The 24,385-nt window shown below is 41.6% G+C and overlaps 1 protein-coding gene across 1 annotated transcript; it reads left to right on the plus strand.

The window, feature by feature from the left end:
- The first annotated feature begins 1,415 nt into the window (after positions 1-1,415).
- ANKRD34A (ankyrin repeat domain 34A) lies at positions 1,416-19,274 on the plus strand. The gene is made up of 2 exons (XM_073639412.1): positions 1,416-1,927; positions 14,006-19,274. The coding sequence occupies exon 2, from the start codon at positions 14,103-14,105 to the stop codon at positions 15,726-15,728; it is 1,626 nt and encodes a 541-aa protein (XP_073495513.1). The 5' UTR covers positions 1,416-1,927; positions 14,006-14,102; the 3' UTR covers positions 15,729-19,274.
- The last annotated feature ends 5,111 nt before the right edge of the window (positions 19,275-24,385 follow it).

The following is a 24,385-nucleotide window of genomic DNA, read 5'->3' on the forward strand; positions in this document are numbered from 1 at the left end:
AGGAGGTGCAACCTCACCCAGACCTTGTAGCCTAAAGTTGCCCCAATGAGAAGAAACCCATGATCGTTGGGGCCCTGTTGGAAATTTTTCATTGTGGCCCATGAGCTTTAAGATATGCAACTGGATGAATATTTAGGGCTTATAAGGGGTCACCACTCGCCATAACCACTGACCCACCACCACTGCCATTACAACCGTGCTTATTGGGATGGACATGGCCATCATCCCGTCGTCAAAAGCAAGGACTGTTCCTTTTGGAATCTTCTGCCTTGCTCCTCAGTGAGTCTCTTCACCCCGTCTGATCATTGAGGGAACTGAAGATGACTCTTAGGCACCAAAGGTGTTTCTCGAGCCCTTTCAACTCATTGTGGGAGAGGGGTCTCCTTAACAGGACACCTCATATGTCCCCTGATTGGAACTTTAGAGACAATTTCGTTAGAGACATCCACTAGCTTAGCTTTTTAAGGCACCATGAAGCATCTTAGAGGGGTTCTCTAGGCTTGTCTGATACCCTTTTAGAAAATTGCAGTCAAAAAGCTCATCAAGTTGCCCAAATCGAAAGAGCTACAATGTTGGGCTCACATGAAAGAACCTGAGCGGCAATACCAGACACAACCCAAGTAAAAAAGTGGTGCTATTTTATATGTATTATCAGGTCTAAATAGTTATTTTATACCCTTGGATCGACAGGTCAATGTTCCAGATTAAATAATCGAAACCTTCTTGCAAAAGCTTACAATCTAACCGAGAACTGGAACTATGGAACTATGAGGGATAAGAAAAACACCCCTGCTTAGTTCCTAGAACAGTGCCACACCTGCCTTCAGGATATGTGTGGTATTGCAGCTCGGCAATAAAATAATAAACTGAAAATTGCATTTGTCCATTGAAAAATGTAGAATTTTTCGATTTTCATCAATTCCAATATTTTTCTTTTTTTCCTGTCATCTCTTTCCTCCTAACATATCCTCTGCAAGGATGTGCAGATAAGGACAGAAGCGCGCCAGGAACCACCATGTGGAAGAGGAGGCAGTGCAGGGTTGGAGGATGCGGGGGGCCGTCCTGGACTCTGGACTTAGGTCAATGTCGTAGAATAATAATCAAAACCTTGTAGCAAAAGCTTACAATCTAATTGGACGGATCTTATTTGGAACTATGAGGGATAAGAAAAACATCACTGCTTAGTTCCAAGAACAGCGCCACACCTGCCTGCAGGATACGTGTGGTATTGCAGCTCGGCAGTAAAATAAAATAATAAACTGCAAATTTCATTTGTCCATTTGAAAAATTCTGATTTTTTTTTTTCGATTTTCCTCAATTCCGATATTTTTCTTTTTCTCATGTCATCACTTTCCTCCTAAGATCTCCTCTGCAAGGATGTGCAGCCAAGGAGTTAATGAGCAGAAGCGCGCCGGGAACCAGCATGCGGAAGAAGAGGCAGCGCAGGGTTGGAGGATGCGGGGGTCCGCCCCGGACTCTGGATTCTGGTGCAGTCTTATGCCTCAGTGTATTTTAATGGAATATCTACTTCTGCTCTATGGGAAAGGAGCTAAAAATAGCAGCCGTGGGTCTCTCAGGGCTGTTCATTCTGTGACAGTGACTTGCAGGCACCAGATCGTATGCAGCCAGCAACAGGGGGGGGACGTAGAATTATTCTCACTCACACATCCATACGCTCCAGCTTCTTTAAAGCAATACATTACATTTTAGATTTTTTTTTTTTTTTTTTTTTACAATTTTTTTTTTTTTTTTTTATTAAAAATAGAATTTTTTTTTTCCTACAAAGGGAAGTCCATTTTTTTCTCCTTTTCCAGACATGAATTTACGGTGGGAATATACAGGGATCCTTCAAGCCAAAGGAGATGGTGTATGGGGCGAAGCTGTGTTCCTTGCGAGCTTTGATCTAGCAGGGAGAGAAGCTTACCAGGTGAGCCGCGCGCTAACCCTATGTAACCATCCATGTGTGTGTGCAGGGATGCATGCCAACATCATTCCCGGGCACAGATGCCAAGGCTGCTACCCGGTGCAATTTCTTACTATGGTACAACAATCCCTTTAGCTTTTACTTGCATTCCATTAGTGCTGTTTTATCTATTATATTTATTTTTTATTTTTTTTTATTTTTATGTTTAGCACGTATTATAATTTTGTGTTTCAATTTGTGATTTTTTATATATATTTTATTTTGGGGAAATGTTAAATCTCCACCATCGGGGCTGCTCTCCGGACGGGGAGATGGGTGAGACACAAATATGGAATCCTAGAATAACTGGTGTGTGGGGGGGGGGGGGGTAGATGAAAAAAATATATATATGGCGCCACCCTGTTTATTTTTAGACTCCTGAAAAGGCGTTTCAGAATTCGCTCGAAATGGGTTAATCTGGAAGGCCGTGAAAACCCGATTACAATGCGTTCAGGCACCTTGGCTTTTTTTTTTTTTTACAACTAGCTTGTTCTTGCCCAGGATGCGCTTTTTAAAAAAAAAAAAAAAAAAAAATGACATTAGTGCCAATTTATGGGCTGGAGAAATGTAGAAAAAGTAAAAAAAAAAAAAATATATAATTTAATTATATATTTAAAATGGTACAAAAAAATAAGCAAAAAATGCTTTTAATGACCAAAATATGAAAAATAATAATTTAAAAGTAATAATTATATAATTCATATTTAGACAATAAAACAATATCAAAATAATACAAAAAGGGATAATAATAGAATGATACGAAATAATCTAAAAATAAAGCAGAAAATAATAACATAAAAATAATGCAAAAATATAAAATACCGTAAAAATAGCAAAATAATGAGACAAAATAATAATCTAAAAATAATACAAAAAAAAAATAAAATAATGTAAAAATAAAACAGAAAATAATAATCTAAAAAATAATACAAAAAATTAAAATAATGTAAAAGTAAAACAGAAAATAATAACCTAAAAATAAAACAAACAAAAAAAAATGTAAAAATAAAACAGAAAATAATAATCTAAAAATAATACAAAAAAAATAAAATAATGTAAAAGTAAAACAGAAAATAATAACCTAAAAATAAAACAAACAAAAAAAATAATGTAAAAATAAAACAGAAAATAATAATCTAAAAATAATACAAAAAAAATAAAATAATGTAAAAATAAAACAGAAAATAATAACCTAAAAATAAAACAAAAATATAAAATAATGTAAAAAATAATAATATCAAAAATACTAATAATATAAAAATCATACAAAAAAATATAATGATATAAAATATATTAAGAAAATCATACATAGTGAATTTTTTTATTTGGCTTTATCATAAAATCTGAATAACAAGATATTAACATGTCACGGGGGAGATGGACAGGCCTCGTTTAGATGCATAATTACCCATACACACTAATTAAACCCTACCAGCCCACCCCTTGTGTTTATTTGCTAAGCTCGGCAGCATATTGCAGCTCACGAAACAAGGGATAATTCTGCGATGATGCTGCAAATAAAACCTCCCCAGGAAAAATCCAAACTCCCAGGGAATAAGGGAGCAGATGGTCATAATTTTCAATTACCCCCACTTTCGAAATAATAAAACAATATTATAACCCTAATGAATAATGATTCATTTCTAAAGGCCTTGTTCACTTTCCCAGTCTGTGTAAGAAAAAAAAAAGCAGTGAAGGATTTGCATAACACAATGGTATAAAGGATGATCTGAATTGGTAATATGATGGCGTTCGAGTGGTTACACTCCTGCTCTTTGTAAGCGATAGCAATATCAAAACACCCCCTTGCACGGTGAGCGGCGGCTCTCTGCAGCCTGACACACGTACACTGTCATCGGTTGCAGCTTTCAACTCATAAAATACATATAAAAGGGATTTTAAAAAAAAAGGGAATGAGGTGATGGCTAATCAAAAGCAATCATTTAGCATAGACGATAATGTAATATGATTGAGGTTGATTGCAGGCACGGGTTGGCTGGTTGGACACCGCAGGAGCAAGGTTACTATGGTCTGTGAAAGACGCCAAGCTCCACCTTTATGGAAGAAAGCATAAATAGTAATTCCATGCCTCGTAATATTATCAGAAATAAACTCATGAGGCCACAGTCATGACTCCTAAGGCGTTGCATAATGACTGGATTTGGCTTAGGTGCCTAAAGGAGACATAAAGTGTCTCAATTGCCTTGAAACCTTTATCGGAACATGACTGGGACGTCTTTGGCGTCACGTTAAGCTCCTGGGGACCTACCCTATAAAATATACTGGGGGTCCATGTACAAAGCAAAGCAGCTTGCACCGGTTCTGTGAAGTTCTTATTTCAGACCTGTAGGCCATCCATTTGCCGCCATATTGTGTCCCGCAGTGGTTGTAGGGGAAAATTTTGTAGGCGTTTAAAAGGGCCCATATATTTCTACTTCAGATTCATGTGCTTAGACCCCTTATCACATTTCTTAGATATGAGGAGTGATACTGAACATGTCCACCTTAAAATGCCTTAAAATGCTTCTATAAACATATATGGTGTCTACAGTCCATTACATTTTGACGGTTGAGAGCAGGGGACATACGAAGCAGAGAATATAATACAGATTCACCCACCAAAGGTGCTAGTACATACAACCACAGTCCTAGCCACCCTGGTGTCACGCAAGGTGTGAGAAAGACTTAGTGCAACACAAAGGGAAGAGGGAAAGGGAGCCCAGACTCTAGGGAAAGGGGGGAAAGTGGAGACCTCCTATGCTGATCTAGCGTTACCCTGTCTCCCCTAACATCCCTGTATTGGCTCTTAACCAATCGCAGCATGCGTACCTTGCCCTGTCTTTCCCTGGCGTTTGGCTCAAGCTAGGGAAGGGAGGAGATGAGCACTAGTCAATCTCCACTAAACACTATAGACAACAAGGAAGGACGAACAGAGGAAAAGTGCTTAGCTTTAGATGACTCCAAACAAATGCACAAACACGTCCTCAAGCTCCGGAGAGGAAAAGGTACTGCTCTTGATAAGCCTTCACAAGGAATAATGAATATCACCAGCACCTACCTCTAGAGCACACCATGTATTTATACACCCAGGCCAGGGAGTTAATTAGCAGAGGGAGGTAGCCGCTGGGTCCTAGAGACAGCCTCTAAGAAGATGTCAGTAATGCCAAACGTAGAGATCTCCTGCAACCAACTGCAGGGCGACTGTCTGTCACCTCTGACACACAAGTGACAGTACTCCCCCCCCACTACGAGTGGCCTCCAGACGCTCAGGACCGGGTTTCTGAGGCTAAAAGGTGTGGAATGAGCTAACCAATCTGGGAGCGTTCATCTCTGACGCTGAAACCCACATCCTGTCTTCTGGACCATAGCCTTTGCAGTGCACCAAGTATTGTAGAGAACGACGTTGGAGATGAGAATCTACAATCCTCGAAATCTGGAACTCCAGATTACCATCAACCATTACTGGTGGCGGTGGTAGAGGCGAGGGCTGAAGAGGTTCCACATACTTTTTGAGTAAGGACCTATGGAACACATTGTGGACCTTAAGGGTGCGAGGAAGTTCAAGACGAAACACTGCTGGGTTAATGACAGTGGTTATTTTATAGGGAACAATAAACCTAGGTCCCAGCTTCCAAGAAGGAACTTTCAATCTTATATTCCTGGTAGACAACCACACAAAGTCATTCACATTTATGTCCGGACCTGGCAAGCGTTTTCTGTCAGCCATACTTTTATACCTGTCTCCCATGATTTTTAAATTACTGAGAACACTCTGCCATACCGAAGAGAGCGACGAGGCAAACCGTTCCTCCTCAGGAACTCCTGAAGCTCCTCCCCCACTAAAGGTACCAAACTGTGGGTGATAACCGTATGCACAGAAAAACGATGACCTGCCAGTGGATTCTTGACGATGATTATTAATGGCAAGTTCTGCCAGCGGTAGGTAGGATGCCCAATCCTCCTGATTTTCAGAAACAAAACACCTGAGGTAGGTCTCCAAATTCTGATTGACACACTTCGTCTGTCTATTCGACTGAGAGTGGAAGTCAGAGGAAAAGGACAGCTGCACCCCCAGTAGAGAAGAGAATGTTTTCCAGAACTTGGAAACAAACTGGGTCCCCTGATCTAACACCACATTCGAGGGAACCCCGTGAAGCTTCACGATCTCATTTATGAACACCTGAGCAAGTGCCTTGGCATTTGGAAGTGCAGGCAATGCAATGAAATTAACCATTTTACTGAACCTATTTACTACCGCCAAAACCACCGTTTTGCCTGCAGAAACCGGTTGGTTAGTAATAAAATCCGTGGACAAGTGTGTCCATGGCCTCCTAGGGATAGGTAGCGGAAGAAAAGTACCAGACGGACGGGTATGCGAAACCTTAGAACGCGCGCAAACACTACAAGCAGCTTTGTGTTTAATCACATCCCGATGCAACCCCTGCCACCAAAAACGACGAGAGAGGAGGTCCACGGTGGCCTTACCACCTGGATGACCAGCAAGTTCAGAGTTATGATATTCCTTAATTACTTTGCGGCGCAGATCAGATGGTACAAATAACCTTCCTGAAGGGCAGGAGGCAGGAGCGTCCTCCTGGGCCTCCAACACCTCACCCTCCAGTTCAGGAAACAGTGCCGAAATGAATACTCCTTTCTGTAATATCAGGGCAGGGTTCTCATGGTCACCACCACCAGGGAAGCTCTGGGACAAAGCATCAGCCTTGACATTTTGACCCCTGGATGAAAAGTGACAACAAAATTGAACCCAGTAAAAAACAGGGACCATCTGGCTTGCCTAGGGTTGAGACGTTTAGCTGACTGGAGGTATGACAGGTTCTTATGGTCAGTAATAACAGCAATAGGATGGACAATGTCGCCATTCTTTGAACGACAATTTGATCACAAAAAGTTCCCTGTTACCCACGTCATAATTTCTCTCAGCCGAAGACAATTTTTTAGGACAGAAGGCGCACGGACACCGTTTACCAGGGTACGGACCTGAGTCCCAACCCCGACATCCGACGCATCAACCTCCACAATAAAAGGTTGGGAAACATTGGGTTGACTGAGTATAGGTGCAGTGGCAAAATGATTCTTTAAGGAAGAAAAAGTCTGGAGGGAAGCATCCGACCATTTGGAAAAATCAGACCCCTTCTTAGTCATGGCAGTAAGGGGTTTCACAATAACAGAGTAATTATGGATGAATTTCCGGTAAAAATTAGTAAAGTCCAGAAAACGTTGTAGAGCCTTCAGGTTCTCGGGATGTTTCCAATCAAGGACTGCACGGATCTTCTCCGGATGCATCCGAAAACCTGAAGATGACAACAAGTACCACAAAAACTGCACCTCCGGAGCAGCGAAAACACATTTTTCCAGTTTGGCATAACGTTTGTTATCCCTTAATATCTGGAGCACCTGTTTAACATGCCCCCAATATGTCTTAAAATCAGGTGAGTAAACCAAAATATCATCCAGATATACCACCACAAACCTCCCCACCAAATGATGGAAAATATTATTTATGAAATGCTGGAATACCGCAGGTGCATTGGTCAAACCAAAAGGCATAACCAGACTCTCAAAATGTCCTTCCGGGGTATTGAACGCTGTTTTCCATTCGTCCCCTTCTCTGATTCTAACCAGATTGCAGGCTCCCCTTAAATCCAACTTGGAGAATACCTTAGCTCCTACAACCTGGCTGAACAAATCAGGAATCAGAGGAAGAGGGTATGGATCATGGATGGTAATTTGATTTAATTCCCGGAAATCTAAACAGGGACGTAGACCGCCATCTTTTTTCTTCACAAAGAAGAACCCTGCCGCCACGGGCGAAGATGAGGGTCTGATATGTCCCTTCTCCAGACTTTCCACAATGAAATCCTTCATGGCTTGTCTCTCAGGGCCAGAAAGGTTATACAGTCTGGACTTCGGTAGTTTAGCTCTGGGGGTCAGGTTAATATGACAGTCATAAGCATGATGAGGAGGCAAATCCTGACACCCCCCTCTCAGAAAAACGTCCTCAAAACCAGACAGAAAAGCAGGTAACATATAGAGACAGTAGCAAGGGAAATATCTAAACAGTTCTCATGGCAGTAATCTCCCTATTCAATAATCTCCCCGGTTTGCCAATCCACAAACAGATTGTTTAACAAGCCAAGGAATACCCAAAACAATAGGTGTGGGAAGATTGTCCAGAACATAGCAAGGGATTATTTCACAATGAACTGACCCCACCCTCAGTTTAACATTATGTACAATCTGAGTAAATGCTTTCTGTGCAAGTGGCGCCGAGTCGATGGCAAAGATGGAAATAGATTCAGCTAAAGCACGACGAGCAAGCAAGACCATGAGTTTTCACAAACTCAGCATCAACCACGCTGATTCCGGCTGCACTGTCAACAAACGCAGAAATTTTCTCAGTTTTGCTCTCTAGCACCACCTCTGCTGACAGGACAAAGCGGGCACTGCAGGTTGTTAACAAATGAACCCGTTGTTTATCCAACTCCAGACTACCAAGAGTTAATCGAGTCTCCTTTTGTTTAGGAATTGAAGGACAGGTCCCAACAAAATGTCCCTTTTTTTCACAAAAAAAACATACGCCTTTTTTCCTGCGAATCTCCGGGGAGATGTATGATGTAGAGACACCCCCTAACTGCATGGGTTCCTTCACCTCCCCCAGTACTGGTTCACCCCCAGACCGCTCCCCCGGCAGAGGTGCATAACCCCGACAAGAAGGCCCCGGAGAAGGTGGTCTCATCCGTAGGCATCTATCAAGACATATGGTCAACGACATGGCAGCTTCCAAGGACTGAGGGGTGTCATATACTGCCAAGGTATCTTTCAACCTTTCAGTAAGCCCCTCACAAAATTGACTTCTAAGGGCTGAGTCATTCCATTTGGAATCCATTGCCCATCTACAGAATTCCGAACTGTACATCTCCACTGACCGATTCCCCTGCTGAAGGCCTAGACTCAGCCAAGGTGACTCGGTCAGGCTCATCATAGATGAGGGCCAGAGCCCCAAAAAAAACCTCCACAGACTGGAGACAAACCGAGTCCTGCGGTAAAGAAAACGCCCACGACTGAGGATCTCCCTGCAATAGAGAGATCACAATACCAACCCTTTGCTCCTCATTTTCGGAGGAGTAAGGACGAAGTTTAAAATACAATTTGAATGCCTCCTTAAATACAAAAAACTTGTCCCTACCTCCTGAAAACCTGTCCGGGAGGGCAACCTTGAGTTCAGGCTGGACAGGCCTACCTGCAGAGACCCCCACATTGGCGACCTGTAACCGCTGATGTTGCTGCTGAACCTCACAGCGGAGGTCACTAAGCTCCAGAGACAGACAGCGGAACTACTCTGCAAGCTCCGCAACTGAACCCATACCAAGGGAGAAAGGGAAAAAAAAGGTCCATGCCCAAAAACATCCAGAGAAAAAAACAAAACAAAGCGTCGTGTTTTTTTTCCCTTTTCAAAATGTGCTCGGCCGTCGATAATGTCACGCAAGGTGTGAGAAAGACATAGTGCAACACAAAGGGAAGAGGGAAAGGGAGCCCAGACTCTAGGGAAAGGGGGAAAGTGGAGACCTCCTAGGTTGATCTAGCGTCACCCTGTCTCCCCTAACGTCCCTGTATTGGCTCTTAACCAATCGCCGCACGCGTACCTCACCCTGTCTTTCCCTGGCGTTTGGCTCAAGCTAGGGAAGGGAGGGGATGAGCACTAGCCGATCTCCACTAAACACTATAGACAACAAGGAAGGACGAACAGGGGAAAAGTGCTTTAGATGACTCCAGGCAAATGCACAAACACGTCCTCAAGCTCCAGAGAGGAAAAGGTACTGCTCTTGCTAAGATTTCACAAGGAATAATGAATGTCACCGGCACCTACCTCTAGAACACACCAGGTATTTATACACCCAGGCCAGGGAATTAGTTAGCCAGAGGGAGGTAGCCGCTGGGTCCTAGAGACAGCCTCCAAGAAGATGTCTGAAATGCCAAACGTAGAGATCTCTTGCAACCAACTGCAGGGCGACTGTCTGTCACCTCTGACACACCCGTGACACCTGGTCAGGAGGACTCGCTGTTTGTCTGCCCCTATGTTCTTTTCCTAATCCTTTCTTGGAGGACTTCTGGAGAGGGGATCATCCAAGGAGGCTCATAAAGCAAAGCCATGTGTACTATTTGATCCATAGAAAGAGGAGGTCCAGACCAGGTTGGGTCATTGCTCATGGGTCTTGAGAACTTATGCTGTGATCCCCTCACCACTGGTCCTCCAACTAGGATTATGAAATGGAGATAGGGTCCAACAAACACAAAGTGCTGCTAGGGTCCCTGTTTTAATCTGTGTAGGCCAATAGAGAGAAAATTGACTCAACCTGATCTGGGTTGACATTCTACGAGCCCTATTGTAGTCACTTAGTCTCTGTGGTACTTATGTCTTTGGATGAGAGGGCTACCAGGTTCTTCACTATCGGATTACTTTTAGCAACCAAAAAAAGACGAGGAACCCTGATGTTCAATTTTTTTGCCAATCATCATTGGAGGGGCCACATGGTGTTTGAGTTTCATAGTAGTCCAAAACATGAAGAAACTAGAAAGTCAATCTGAACTAGGTTCGCTTCCTTTAAGATATCTAGGTGGTCTTCAGGACTATGCCAGGGGTCGTGTGAGGAAGGAGAAGGGTAATCCTTTTATGATTGACCATGCCTGATTCATGATGACTAGGTGAAGACGCTTGTACAAATGAAAGCAAGTATTGCATGAGATAGTTCGTATTGATTTTCTCTGGATCAATAGGATACATTGCATGGATTGACATATATTCAGGAGCCAATAGACAATTGATCCCTTATATTTGATTAAATAAGCTAACGAAGTATCATTTTCATGAAAACATGTTGTATCTTTTGTAGTGGACCGGTCTTACTGGAGATCTTAAGTATTAGCCCACTCTACAATAGCTCCCTTATTTGCCACCAGTTAGTATCTATATCAGCAGCTTTAAACTTAAAGGGGTTGTCTATCTTATGTAACTCCATGTGAAATGCTATTAATCAGCTAAAAGAAAGAGACCACTTTATGTGCTAAAACTATTATGGCCTCATCTAGTATGGACTTTGGCTCTGAATGATGACCGATACCCAATGATTTTGATGGGTTACCTGTAATACCTTGTTTCTTCTATAGGGGCAGTGCAAGGAAAATGAGCAATTGAAAAAAAGCCTGCCCCACCTAGCTTTGATAGTAGAGACTAAGGTTGACATCAGAAAGATTGAAAATATTGAAATCCACCCCATATAGATTAGATGATCTATTGGTCCAACAGAAATTGTCACAATGTGGGACACAATTTCACAAGTGAAGGAAGGAACAAGTCAGGATTAGTGAAATATTGAGGCTAAAAAGAGAAGTGATTATGGAATCCCTTTACCAAGGGGCACACTATAGCAAAATTGCTCATCTTTGCATTCCTCCTACTTCTTCTCCAGGCAATTCTTGGCCATACATCTTGCTAGATCATCTTTAATTAGTTGAGGGATGCCACATCTTGAACCTCCTTATATTTTCTACAGCCCAAAGCCACATCCAGAGCTGTTTTCTACATTGGAGAGTGTTTAGTACTCAGGTCTGAACCACCTAAAATGCTACCCGGCATATTCTCTAAAATTCTGCAATGGGGTCAAAATAGGTTCCACTCGCCCTGCTCGTTTTTCCTTTTGAACTAGTTGAGGTTCCATAGCTGTGCCACCATACTACTTCTACAAGTGGCCACGTTGCCTCCAAGAGTGGCTGCCATGTTGCCATCTACTGTAGGGTGGGGGGCCATTGGCCGTTGTCCAACTGCTTAGTCTGCCCTTCAACACTATTTCCAATCATACCTTGGCATTTGTGGTTGCTTGTGCCTGGGCAGTATTGGTTCCATGTTTGATGAAGCCACATCTTGGATACATGGGTAGAACTGCAGTACCACGCACTTTTCTGGCTGCTAGTAATCATTAAGATTGTATTCTTTTTTGGAACCAATCCTGCGGTTACATCATTTCTATTATAGAGAAACCAAACAACTCGTGACTCCGGTATCTGGCGCTTGAAATGTGAGAATTTTATAACACATAGTTCCAAAATCTTGAAAGGTTTTTGAGTTGTTTTTGTAATTGCAACTTTTTGTGAAAATGTGAAAATATTCTCCATTATTTATATAGAATCTCAGTAATGTTTCTTGAGTATGCCATAACTGAATAATTCCCAGGGGTCCTGCCTCTAAGACTCCCGATCCTAAAAATGAAGGATTCACAGTGATGCGTCCACTTCATAGCTTTTCTTTTGCACAGGGGCACCCTGCTCACTGACTGCAGGGTGGCTCCATTCATGTGAATGAGGTTGGGTGTAGTACTCTGCACAACCAGGTGACCAGAAAACATATAGGACCTCCATCAATCCTGAGAATTAAGGGGCCGCTGAGCTTCTTCGGTGCTGTGTCCCATTCAAAGATTTTTTTCTATACTGCGGCACCCCAGCTACCCGACTGCAGAGAACTACAGTTGTGCCATGCAGAAGAAAATACTCTCAGGATCGGTGGAGGTCCCAAAAGTTTGACCCAAGTGATCATTGCGTGATGGCATATCCTAACTATATGCTATTACTTACTGAGATCCTTGGACCCCTTTAAGAATCAAATAAATTAATGCACGCTCAGACTAACACAATAAGGATCAAAGAACTTTTTGAACTCTTTAGTTTCATGACATCTTTGATTGTAGAACCTACTGCCTGATTTCTTAGCGAACAAAGTTTAGGTGTGTCAGTCTAGTACTTTCTGACAATTAATAGCACAAGAAGGACAAGTCTCCTTCCATTGAAGGGTCACCTGAAAGTTCTTGACCCATGTGCAGAAGCTAAAACTTCACCCAACTATCGTTGTGTCTACTTTCATACTATGAGCAGATATTGGATGCACATCTAACTTAATAACCTTTGTAACTGTCCATATGATCCTTAACCAGTCTCAGTGGTGAGTTCCCCAGTATTTCCTAAAACTTTGTAAGTTTGACAATTGGATTATGCACTACTTGAGGTGTTTATTGACAGATCATCGGGTTAAAAAAGAACTGGGTGGTTATTATGGGATCTGTGTACTAGACCCTAGTGACCCTGGTATGAATTCAGAACCTACTTAGTAAACAGGACCATCTGAGGAACTTAGAAGATTAGAGGCTTCCTCAAACATCAAGTAGGTCTAGTGGTTAATCCATGGCCGGTCTTGTTCTCATCAGTACATTAAAAATAAGGTATTGCCAAAGGAAAATAACATAGTCAATCTAATAGACTCAGTCTATTGTCTTCTTTTTAACCTTTTATAATCTCATTGAGACGATAGCTCCAGTGACCGTTGTAAGTAATGTCTTCCGATGGATATAATTCAATGATAGTCTTCCAGTTCTTCCTGTTCCACTCACATGAGACAATCCTAAACTGAAATAAAACATGCAAATTCCCTTCTAGATTTCACCAATCAATTATACCGAGTCTATTCAATTACTAGAACTGGCCTTGTATTCTCCGGAGAATGAAAGCACTTTACAGATTCACAGACCCACCTGGGAGAGTTTATTGCGTCTCTCCTGGGCTCTGCCAACATTGGCCATTCCTCCACCCTATATCTGTTATTGTGCTACATGTATATAAACAGAGGTACATTTCTGTATTATTTTCTATAGTAATCATGGCGGATGCATAAGTTGGTATGATATGGATGTGGTGGTCTTCTACTCTACTACTCATGAGTCGCACATTTGGTCAAGATGAAGGGGGGGAGAAGCAGGAAGAGTGGAGATGTTGCACCTTTTCCCGTTTTCTTGACATAGTTGTGTAGAACCCATTCCCTAGTAGTCTAATTAGGAAGCAAATATCCAATGTAACAAACTTTATAAACAGTAAAACATCACAAAATAATATCTAAAAATGTAAATATCCATACAATTTTTTGCTGATGTTTTTCACATTTTAAGTCATTTTTTCACTTTATTTTTACTTTCTTTTCAGGAAAAATATCTGCCTGGTGAACTTGTAGTTTCAAAACAACATTGTGCTCCTTTCTTAGCTTAGCAGATACCCTATCTGTTCCTGGACCACATTACCAATGAGAGACTCTACCATGTTACATACAGAGGGCAGTGCCTTACTAAAGGCGGTGTGGCAGGGGAAATTCAGACTGACGCGCCTTTTGCTGGAAGGAGGTGCTTACATCAATGAGGGCAATGCCCAGGGTGAAACCCCTTTGATGGCAGCCTGCTTAGCCAAATATGACGACCCCCAAAATAAGTCCCGAATGGTAAAATACCTTCTGGAAAATGGGGCTGACCCAAACATGCCTGACAAGATGGGTAAAACGGCTTTAATGCACGCTTGTTGCAATTTGACCGCAGCAAGCGTCGTTGCAGTTTTGCTTGAACATGGTTCAGACCCCAGTATTAAAGACTACTCAGGCACATCTGCTCTTATGTATGCTCTTAACAAAGGTGACCGAGAAACCTTAAGGGTCCTCTTGGATGCATGCAAAGCTAGAGGCAAAGAGGTAATCATCATAACCACAGATACGTCTCCTTCTGGGACCAAAAAAACCAAGCAGTATCTCAACTCTCCCCCCTCACCAGGAGTTGATGAAAAGCAATGTGCATCAGTTTGTATGTCTCCCTCTGACATTGATTTAAAAACATCCCTCTCTCCGGCAAGTGAGAAAGAAGAAGCTCGGGATGTCTTTAACTTCAATATGGGAACCAGGCTGACGTGCCCCACATCCAGCAAATTAGAAATTAAAACCTCGGATCACATACCTAATAAAGGAAGGATGGTGAACAAAAAGCAACTTAAAAGGCTAAACTCTGAACCTTGGGGTTTGGTGGCCCCTTCTGTCTTGGCTGCTTCCCACCTCGCAGTACCTGCTTCAAAACCTACTGTTGAAGAATCCGAAGAAACTATCATTACAGAAATTAATAACTTGTCCATTACCAAGAGACCATTATTGTCTAGACGTCACAGCATAGAGGGTCAAGATTCATCTTGTTTTAAAACCGGAGAACAGTCGTCTGAAGAAGATCCCTCAGGACCAGACTCTTCATGGGCTGACAAGGTCCAGTTAAGCCACCTACATCAGCCACTATCGAGGCGCAATACAGCACCTGAGACTCAGGAAACATCTAATGCCACTTTGGCTCCTACCATTGGGGCTAACTTACGAGGAGTTCCTCATCATAAATTGACACGTATGGACCACTATGAATCAGATTCCCACCTCTGCCCTGATTCTATTCCTGGTTCTCCAGACTCTGGACGTGTGTCTTTAGAACGGAGAAGATACAATGCTTCTCCTCTAACTCTTTTTACCAGTTCCTCTCGAGAATCTTTAGAGAGTATTCCCAGCGCTGTCTCTCCTATGACTGTCCGTCGTAGGACCCCAGGTCTTCTTGAAAGGAGAGGATCTGGGACTCTTCTTCTGGATCACATATCTCATACCCGACCAGGATTCTTACCACCACTGAACGTCAACCTTAACCCTCCAATTCCTGATATCAGATCTAACGGCAAAGCTCCTTCACCGGTTCACGGCAGCCAGAAAACACTGATTCCTGTGGCCCCAAGTTCTCCAAAACACTTTGATGCCAAAGCCAAAAAGAAACTCATAAGGAGACATTCTATGCAAACAGAACAGATCAAACAGCTCGCCAGTTTTCAGAATCTCTTTACTCAAAACGAATCTGATAATTAAAGAATATCAACCATGAGAAGCCGATACGGCTCTAACCTGAATAAAATAAATGGAAAGTATATATGTAAATCTCCTTGCACCTCGTAGGATCTTACAACATTTTGGCTCATCGTGGTATCTACAATAAGAACAAACAAACAGGAAGTTGCTTCCATCATGATCACTTTTTTCTTGATCGATTTGGTTCTCATGAGCTTTATGAAGTTTTTGCATTCACAAGTGGGAATATGGGTAGATCTCGTAAATGTAGCATTTTAAAATTTAACCATTTGGGTGTCCTTTTAAATGAAAAGTATGACATTCATATTTCATCAGATCAGCAAATAATTTAATGTATAATTCTAGTTAATGAAACCTGCAAAAAATAAAAATAAAAAAATCAGACACTCAAACACTACCTTTTCTGTGACTGAGTACTGAATAAACTAAGAAGGTGGCCTGCATCATCAAAAAAAATGTAACATTATAAGTGTTTGTTTTATATAAAATATGTAAAAAACATCAATTGTAAATAGTACACCCTGAAATAGTCATGTGACTAATAATTATGATTATTTCCAGGGTTTGAAACAGGGTGATTCAGGATATTGACTTTAGATACCTGCTTGAACATGTTGACCAGATGGCGCTCTACCTTAAATCCAAACCTTATCTTATATCGCCATCTACTGGTAAACTAGACATCAGGTTTTAGTGTCTTTTTTTTGTCTTTTTTTTGTTATACAGTAATACATTTTTATATTGTCAGCAGCATTCAAGAGTATTGTCTGCCAGAGCACTTATATAGGACAAAAAGTTTATCTTCGTAAATATTCTGATGATTGAATGTATATTAGAGGAATTCTTTGCTATAAATACTCCAAAAAAAGCTTTAGACTGGTGAAAATATTACCAGAAAAGGCATACATAGATTTAATAATAAGAGTAATAGATGTATAACAAATAATATATGAATGTGATGAAGGTAAATTTTATTTTGAAGAAAACAGGAGATAATTTTACTGCACAGGGAAATCAACCTCTTGTCGATCTTATGGTATCTTATAGCACTTTGCCCTGTCTATTCATGTATAAATATATAAATATATCTATATAGCTATATCTAGAATGATAGAAATTAAGGACACACAGATGTGGTTGTGTACACACATATTTAGCTCCATATACGCACACATATATGCACATGTGTATGATGAAATCCTTTTTAAAGCAATGTTGTCTATCGTTTTTGTTCTATACGGCACAGGCCTGATTGTGGTGCCCATTACTGTACTCAAATGATGATAATTTCTGTACATATTGTTTGTAACATATTTCACACTTTCTTTTATTCTAACCATTGCATGCTAATAGTAAAAAAAAAAAAGGAAAATATACGCCTACCCAAGAGGAAAAACCCAAAACATAAAACATTTAAAGAGACAGTTTTAAGTTAAGAGTGAATACAAAGTTGAAAAGCATTTTTTATAATGTCCTTGAACTTGAGATTAGTAGAATGGTGATGGGATATCTATCATTTATTTATGCAGTAGAATAACTATTTTTGGGGACCAAACAAATGAGACTATTATTTCATTTTTGTGCCTTATGAACATTTTAGCAAAGATTCTTTGCCCATAGCTTTTTCTATCCATAACCAACCCACCCCGCACTTTGGATACATTTTGCAGAATGAGGGCTCATCACAACCATCTCTAATAACTCATTTTAGTCATCCTTTTATTGGATTAAGACGCTGTCAGAAGGACTCAAATTAATGTCACGCTTGTCTCATGTCAGTCTTGCACTAAATTACACTGACATTCTAATGGCTAAGAAGATGACTTATCAGATTGCAAAATTATATACACCCCTTACATGAGACTAATAATTGAACAGTAAATTCAGATTTCCAGCTACATTACCATATTGGATATATGTCAAGTTTAGAATAAAGCTAATCAGACCTGATATATATCTTAGGGTGGAGATTGTGTTAACAACATGTGCCTGATGCACCAATTGAATTAATTTTTTTTCACAGCAAAAGCCCTTTTGTTTTCAGAAACAGCGCCACCATTGTCTACTGGCTGTGTCTGGTATTGCAGCTCAGTTTCATTCAAGGAAATGGAAAAATAATGCCTTTCCTCTGCTAATTTCTGGGGTATACTGTTAGTAGTCACCTATCTATTAATGAGGTGATAGTGAAATAAAAGTAAGCCGGAATCAGAAGTGAACAGAGTCTCTTTACCGGATGCAGGTGTCCTGAGATAGATCGGAGGACTGTGTAGCAGAGATTAGGAATTATTAGTATGACTAATAGGTAGAATTCTATATAAAAGGGACTATGACGTTCTAAATGGTTGATGAGCTTCTTCATTGGTGACAAGAGAGCTTCTTTTCACAACCTTATTCATTTCATCAATTTTAGAGGGTATGTTCACAGTCAAGCATTGTTTTACAGTTCATGTGTCCGGAAAGTTGAGTCACATCGTAAAACATGATATTCTTTGTCTGTGTTAGCCTTTATTGTACTCCAGAGCTGCAATTGTGATTCTGTCAAATGCTGTTGGACACAGTCAACAAATGGTTTTCCACATATGCTCCTATTGTACACTTCCCAGAATGCAAGTCAGCAGAGCAACAATGCAATGTATGTATACAATGACTCCACCAGCAGAATAGTGAGTGCAGCTCTGGAGTATAATACAGGATGTAACTCAGGATCAGTACAGGATCAGTAATGTAATGTATGTACACAGTGACTCCACAAGCAGAATAGTGAGTGCAGCTCTGGAGTATAATACAGGATGTAACTCAGGATCAGTAATGTAATGTATGTACACAGTGACTGCACCAGCAGAATAGGGAGTGCAGCTCTGGAGTATAATACAGGATGTAACTCAGGATCAGTACAGGATAAGTAATGTAATGTACATACACTGTGACTTCACCAGCAGAATAGTGAGTGCAGCTCTGGGGTATAATACAGGATGTAACTCAGGATCAGTAATGTAATGTATGTACACAGTGACTGCACCAGCAGAATAGTGAGTGCAGCTCTGGAGTATAATACAGGATGTAACTCAGGATCAGTAATGTAATGTATGTACACAGTGAATGCACCAGCAGAATAGTGAGTGCAGCTCTGGAGTATAATACAGGATGTAACTGAGGATCAGTAATGTAATGTATGTACACAGTGACTGCACCAGCAGAATAGTGAGTGCAGCTCTGGAGAATAATACAGGATGTAACTCAGGATCAGTACAGGATCAGTAATGTAATGTATGTGCACAGTGACTGCACCAGCAGAATAGTGAGTGCAGCTCTGGAGTATAATACAGGATGTAACTCAGGATCAGTACAGGATCAGTAATGTAATGTATGTACACAGTGACTGCACCAGCAGAATAGTGAGTGCAGCTCTGGAGAATAATACAGGATGTAACTCAGGATCAGTACAGGATCAGTAATGTAATGTATGTACACAGTGACTGCACCAGCAGAATAGTGAGTGCAGCTCTGGAGTATAATACAGGATGTAACTCAGGATCAGTAATGTAATGTATGTACACAGTGACTACACCAGCAGAATAGTGAGTGCAGCTCTGGAGTATAATAGAGGATAAGTAATGTAATGTATGTACACAGTAAGTCCACCAGGAGAATACTGAGTAAAGCTCTGGAGTATAATACAGGATAAGTAATGTAATGTATGTACATAGTAACTCCACCAGCAGCATAGTGAGTGCAGCTCTGGAGTATAATACAGGATGTAACTCAGGATCAGTACAGGATAAGTAATATAATGTATGTACACAGTGACTGCACCAGCAGAATAGTGAGTGCAGCTCTGGGGTATAATATAGGATGTAACCTGGGATCAGTACAGGATAAGTAATATAATGTATGTACATAGTGACTCCACCAGCAGAATAGTGAGTGCAGCTCTGAAGTATAATCCATCCTCTGGATGTCAACAGGAATGTTTCCATTCACTGACACCTTGCAGAGATCTTTAAAACAGTTACAGGTCAGTATAGAAACATACACATATCCATATTCATCCCTCATGATTACAGCAATGACCGGCTGGGTAAGCCCACCATGACTTTACACCTGGTCTGACTGGTCCTGGTCAGACTGTATGGAGCCAGGTGATACATATATCCTTCTATTTTCTTCTCCTGATGCCGTTTAGTATAAAAACTATGTAAAATACAAGAATAATATAGAAAAACTCAGGTTATAATATAAAAATGTCTGCACATGTGTGCCTATGTGTAGAGGCGTACATATGGCTATAGCTATGTGTCAATAGATTCTATATCCTGTGTGCGTAGCTATGTACGGTGCGTGTAGATACAGTATATACCGTGTGTGACATAGACATCTAAGGCCTAGGACTTTCAAATGCATTTATGTCTTGTATGCACAAGATGGCGCCGCCGCCTCACGTTTCCAGTATATCTAACTACTAGTAGAGGGGTCGAGGGGGGTATGCAGCGTATACTGTTATCGTTTTTTTTTTCCCAGGTTTGGAGTGTCATAAAACAAAATTCCTCTCTAGCTATGATTACATTTGCTGACTATGTAGAATATGAACTTGTAAAATAAAAAGAAGAATGAAACACTTTTCCGCTCTTTGGTGCCGTTACTTCTGTGTGTAGCAGGCAGCTAATGTGGGGGAACAACCTGTCACGATGGAGACCACCAGGCTGTTATGATAGTGTAGCAGCTCACTCGGGAAAATAAATAACACACTAAAACCTACAACTGACCCTGCTGGTTCCTGTACAGACTAGAGATCCTGACCTCACAGTCCCTTGGGGTTCCTGCGTGAGCTGACATAGTCCTAACCACAGACTAGACAATGGCAACTCGGACCTATGCTGCCTGAAAGGTCTTTGAGCGCTTCATGTTCCTCCTAAAGAACCGGAGGGCAGAGCAGAGTGTAAATTACTTAAAGAAAGGAAAGTGTGCTGAAATAGAAAGATCCTAGAGTGAGTAAACAAACGATGAAATATAAAATAAATAATTAAGTACATACTGTTAGAGAGTGTGCCACCTACTTCCTAAAAAGAAACAGAAGATAGGTGCAGGGTAAAGAACGTAAACTGCAGAAAGATAAATCCTATCTGGTCTTTCACTGACTGGCTTAAACTAAAGCAGTAAGGCTGGACATCCAAATGAGACTATCACCATCAGGAAATACCAGCAGGGGAAAGTATATAAAGCTCCACCCAAAAGGTGATAGGGCAGACAAATGAGTAAATAAAAACACCTGTTACCCTAAAAAGACTGAAGCAAGGATAACAGAAACTGAACACCCAAAGAAAAGGTGTATCTGCTGTGCCTCAGTGGACAGAGAAGCCGACCACAAAGCACAGGCTCAAAGGTTCAAACCCAGACACATGACAGTACCCCCTTTCTACAAGGGAACACTGGACCCAGTGAAATCCCCAACCGCCGACTCTGCTGACAGAACTCCCTCACTAGGCACTCCGCATGCAAATCCTCCGCATCAACCCAGGAATTATCCTCTGGACCGAAACCCTTCAATTTAACGAGGTATTGTAGTTGACATCTGTCACGTCTGAAACCCAAAACTTGTTCCACCTTATACTCCTTGTCCTTCTCCAAGTCAACCTCAATGATGTTCTGAGGACCCGACATCCCCTCAAACTTTTTAAGAAGAGAGGAATTGAAGGAATTATTAATCACAGGGTTAACGATCTTAAATTAATTACTTTCTATGGACCAACAAATTTAGGAGTAAATTTCCTTGATAGAACTTTAAGACAAAGATTTTTTTGAGTATAGCCAAACAAAATCTCCCACCTTAAAGACAGGGACCCTCCTATGTCTGTGGTTAACGGCTCTTGGTCCAATCGCAAGTTATCAAAAGACCTTTTTCAACTTCTCTCCACACCTTAATCAAACAAGAAGAATATCTTTCCTCCTCTGGGACCGCAGACTACAAACCAGAAAATTTTTCAAAAACTGGATGAAAACCCCCACAACAAAAAAAGGTGAGTTATCGGTAGCAGTAGAGGTGCGGTTATTGAGAGTGAAGAAAATCCAACCAGTCCTCTTGACTAGATGAAACAAAACATCTTAAATATTGTTTTAATTCTTGGTTCATTCTCTCCGTCTGGTCATTAGTCTCAGGATTATAACCTGAGGAGAACGAAAGCTTAATTCCTAATCTGGAACAAAAGCTACGCCAAAAGCTAGCCATAAACTGAACCCTTCTATCCAAAATAATGTTTTTAGGAACACCATGTAACTTAACGACGTGAGAGATAAACAATGTAGCTAAACTTTTAGCCGTAGGCAATTTTAGTAGAGGAACCAAGTGAACCATTTTGCTGAAACGGTCCACCACCACCCATACTACAGTATTACCACCAGAATAAGGCAAATCCGTGACAAAATCTATGGACAAATGAGTCCAAAGTTGAGACGGAACCTCATTAGGCAAAAGAAACCCTGCCGGGGCCTGGTGAGAGGCTTTAGACCTGCGCAAACTCTGAACTTACGGACATACTCATTAGACATTAGCGAATATGTTCGAAAAACGATCACCAATTTCAAATTCGGCACAAATATGGCATATTCAGATTCATGATAGGAAACATGAGCATTTTTTCTTAAAATGGGCAAAAATCGGTAAAACTCAGTAAAAGTCTGGGAAATTATTGTGTTGCAACTAAAGTATTTTTATCATTTTGGCTAGGATAGTGGTGGTATATGATGAGCGGGGGGACGTGTTAGATGAGGGGAGAAGCTCAGAGCAGCGGCATGCTTGTAATCTTTTTTTTCCCTAACTTTATGTGTGCAAATCTCAACTAGCCAATCAGGACGCAGGAAGCATCCATAATGTCCAGACACAAGGGCTTGTGCCATTTACTGCTGAAATCACATGTCCCTCTCTAAATAAAGAGCGGACATGTTGTGTTTGCGCCATTTTGTGATTGTGTTTGTGACACGCCCAGGGGGATGGGGATGACTCGGTACCCGGGCCTTTGCCTGGCCTTGGGGATGTCGCGGTGGTCGGCTCCCGGCCCCGTACCCTGGGGTCAGCTTTTAAAAGGGGATTGTTTGTTAATTTTATGAAAGTTTGTGATGCCACCTGTGGTTCCTGGTGAGAATCACCAGCGCTGCGGCAGTCCACTGAGGCCGGTGACAATGCAGCTCGATGGTATAGCTCCCCACAGGTGGAGCTAGGCCTCAGGGCAGCGTACGGAGTGGGGGATGCAGGACAGGCGAGTCAGAGCAAGAACGGGGATGGACACAGTGGTCACTTCAGTACCTTTTACTGGTGGTAATTCAGGCACATCCCGGAGCACTGTAGGGTGAAGGGTGCATATCAGGATCCTCCCCAATGAGCGGGTGTAGGGCCTCCTGCTTCTTGCCTCTGCGTAGTAAGTTTCTGACCTGCCTGAAGCTAGGCCTAACTTTATCTCTGTCCTGCACTGACTGACGTTGTGGTAGGGCCTTCTCTTGGAGTGCACGCTCCCAGCTTACGGGGCCTATGTGTCTCCTGGCTCTGTTACGTATCAGCTCTCTGGTGAACCTGGGACCTGTAGTTCTCCAGGGGTTCCGGTTATGCCTTACTGGGTCGTAGAGATCCCGGTAAGCTCGGACCCGGTGTCCGGTATACAGTACAGACCAAAAGTTTGGATGCACCTTCTCATTTAAAGATTTTTCTGTATTTTCATGACTATGAAAATTGTACATTCACACTGAAGGCATCAAAACTATGAATTAACACATGTGGAATTATATACTTAGCAAAAAATTGTGAAACAACTGAAAATATGTCTTATATTCTAGGTTCTTCAAAGTAGCCACCTTTTGCTTTGATGACTGCTTTGCACACTCTTGGCATTCTCTTGATGAGCTTCAAGAGGTAGTCACCGGAAATGGTTTTCACTTCACAGGTGTGCCCTGTCAGGTTTAACAAGTGGGATTTCTTGCCTTATAAATGGGGTTGGGACCATCAGTTGTGTTGTACAGAAGTCTGGTGGATACACAGATGATAGTCCTACTGAATAGACTGTTAGAATTTGTATTATGGCAAGAAAAAAGCATCTAAGTAAAGAAAAACGAGTGGCCATCATTACTTTAAGAAATGAAGGTCAGTCAGTGTGAAAAAGAGTCGCCAGTGATAGAACTATTTTCACCTGCTAAGGCCTGGAGTACTAGCAGTCGGCTAGTTTCTTCTTGGAGTTTCTTGGTGGATTATTGTCGTCTTCTCTCTGGTGTCTTCTCAAGCTAAGTCTATCCTCTTATCTGTTTTCCTTGTTTGTCTTTAGTTTCAGTGGGGGCTGACTAGTGCTCACCCCTTCCCCTCCCTCCCTACCTAGGGCCTAGCTCTAGGGACAGTTAGGGATTATGTATCCTGCTTGGCGATAGGTGTGCAACTTATTTAGGAACGGTAGGGAAGTTAGGGTGTTGTAAGGTCTGCCTAAGGGTCTCCACTCTCCCTTTCCCTAGTTGTTGGGCTTCCCCCCTTTTACCATCATCATGTCCTTCCCTCACCTAGTGCGACACAAAGACAGCAGGGCACATGTCATAGAAGTCTGTTGTGCACTGTTTCTATTGTGCTCCATGCACGAGTACACCTTTAAAAACCAGTTTTTTTCAGTTGCTAATGTGATACAGCAAGC

Source organism: Phyllobates terribilis, unplaced genomic scaffold (genome assembly GCF_046119375.1).
Source record: "Phyllobates terribilis strain yellow unplaced genomic scaffold, ASM4611937v1 Scaffold_7__3_contigs__length_470593459, whole genome shotgun sequence".
In the NCBI taxonomy this organism is placed as follows: domain Eukaryota; kingdom Metazoa; phylum Chordata; class Amphibia; order Anura; family Dendrobatidae; genus Phyllobates; species Phyllobates terribilis.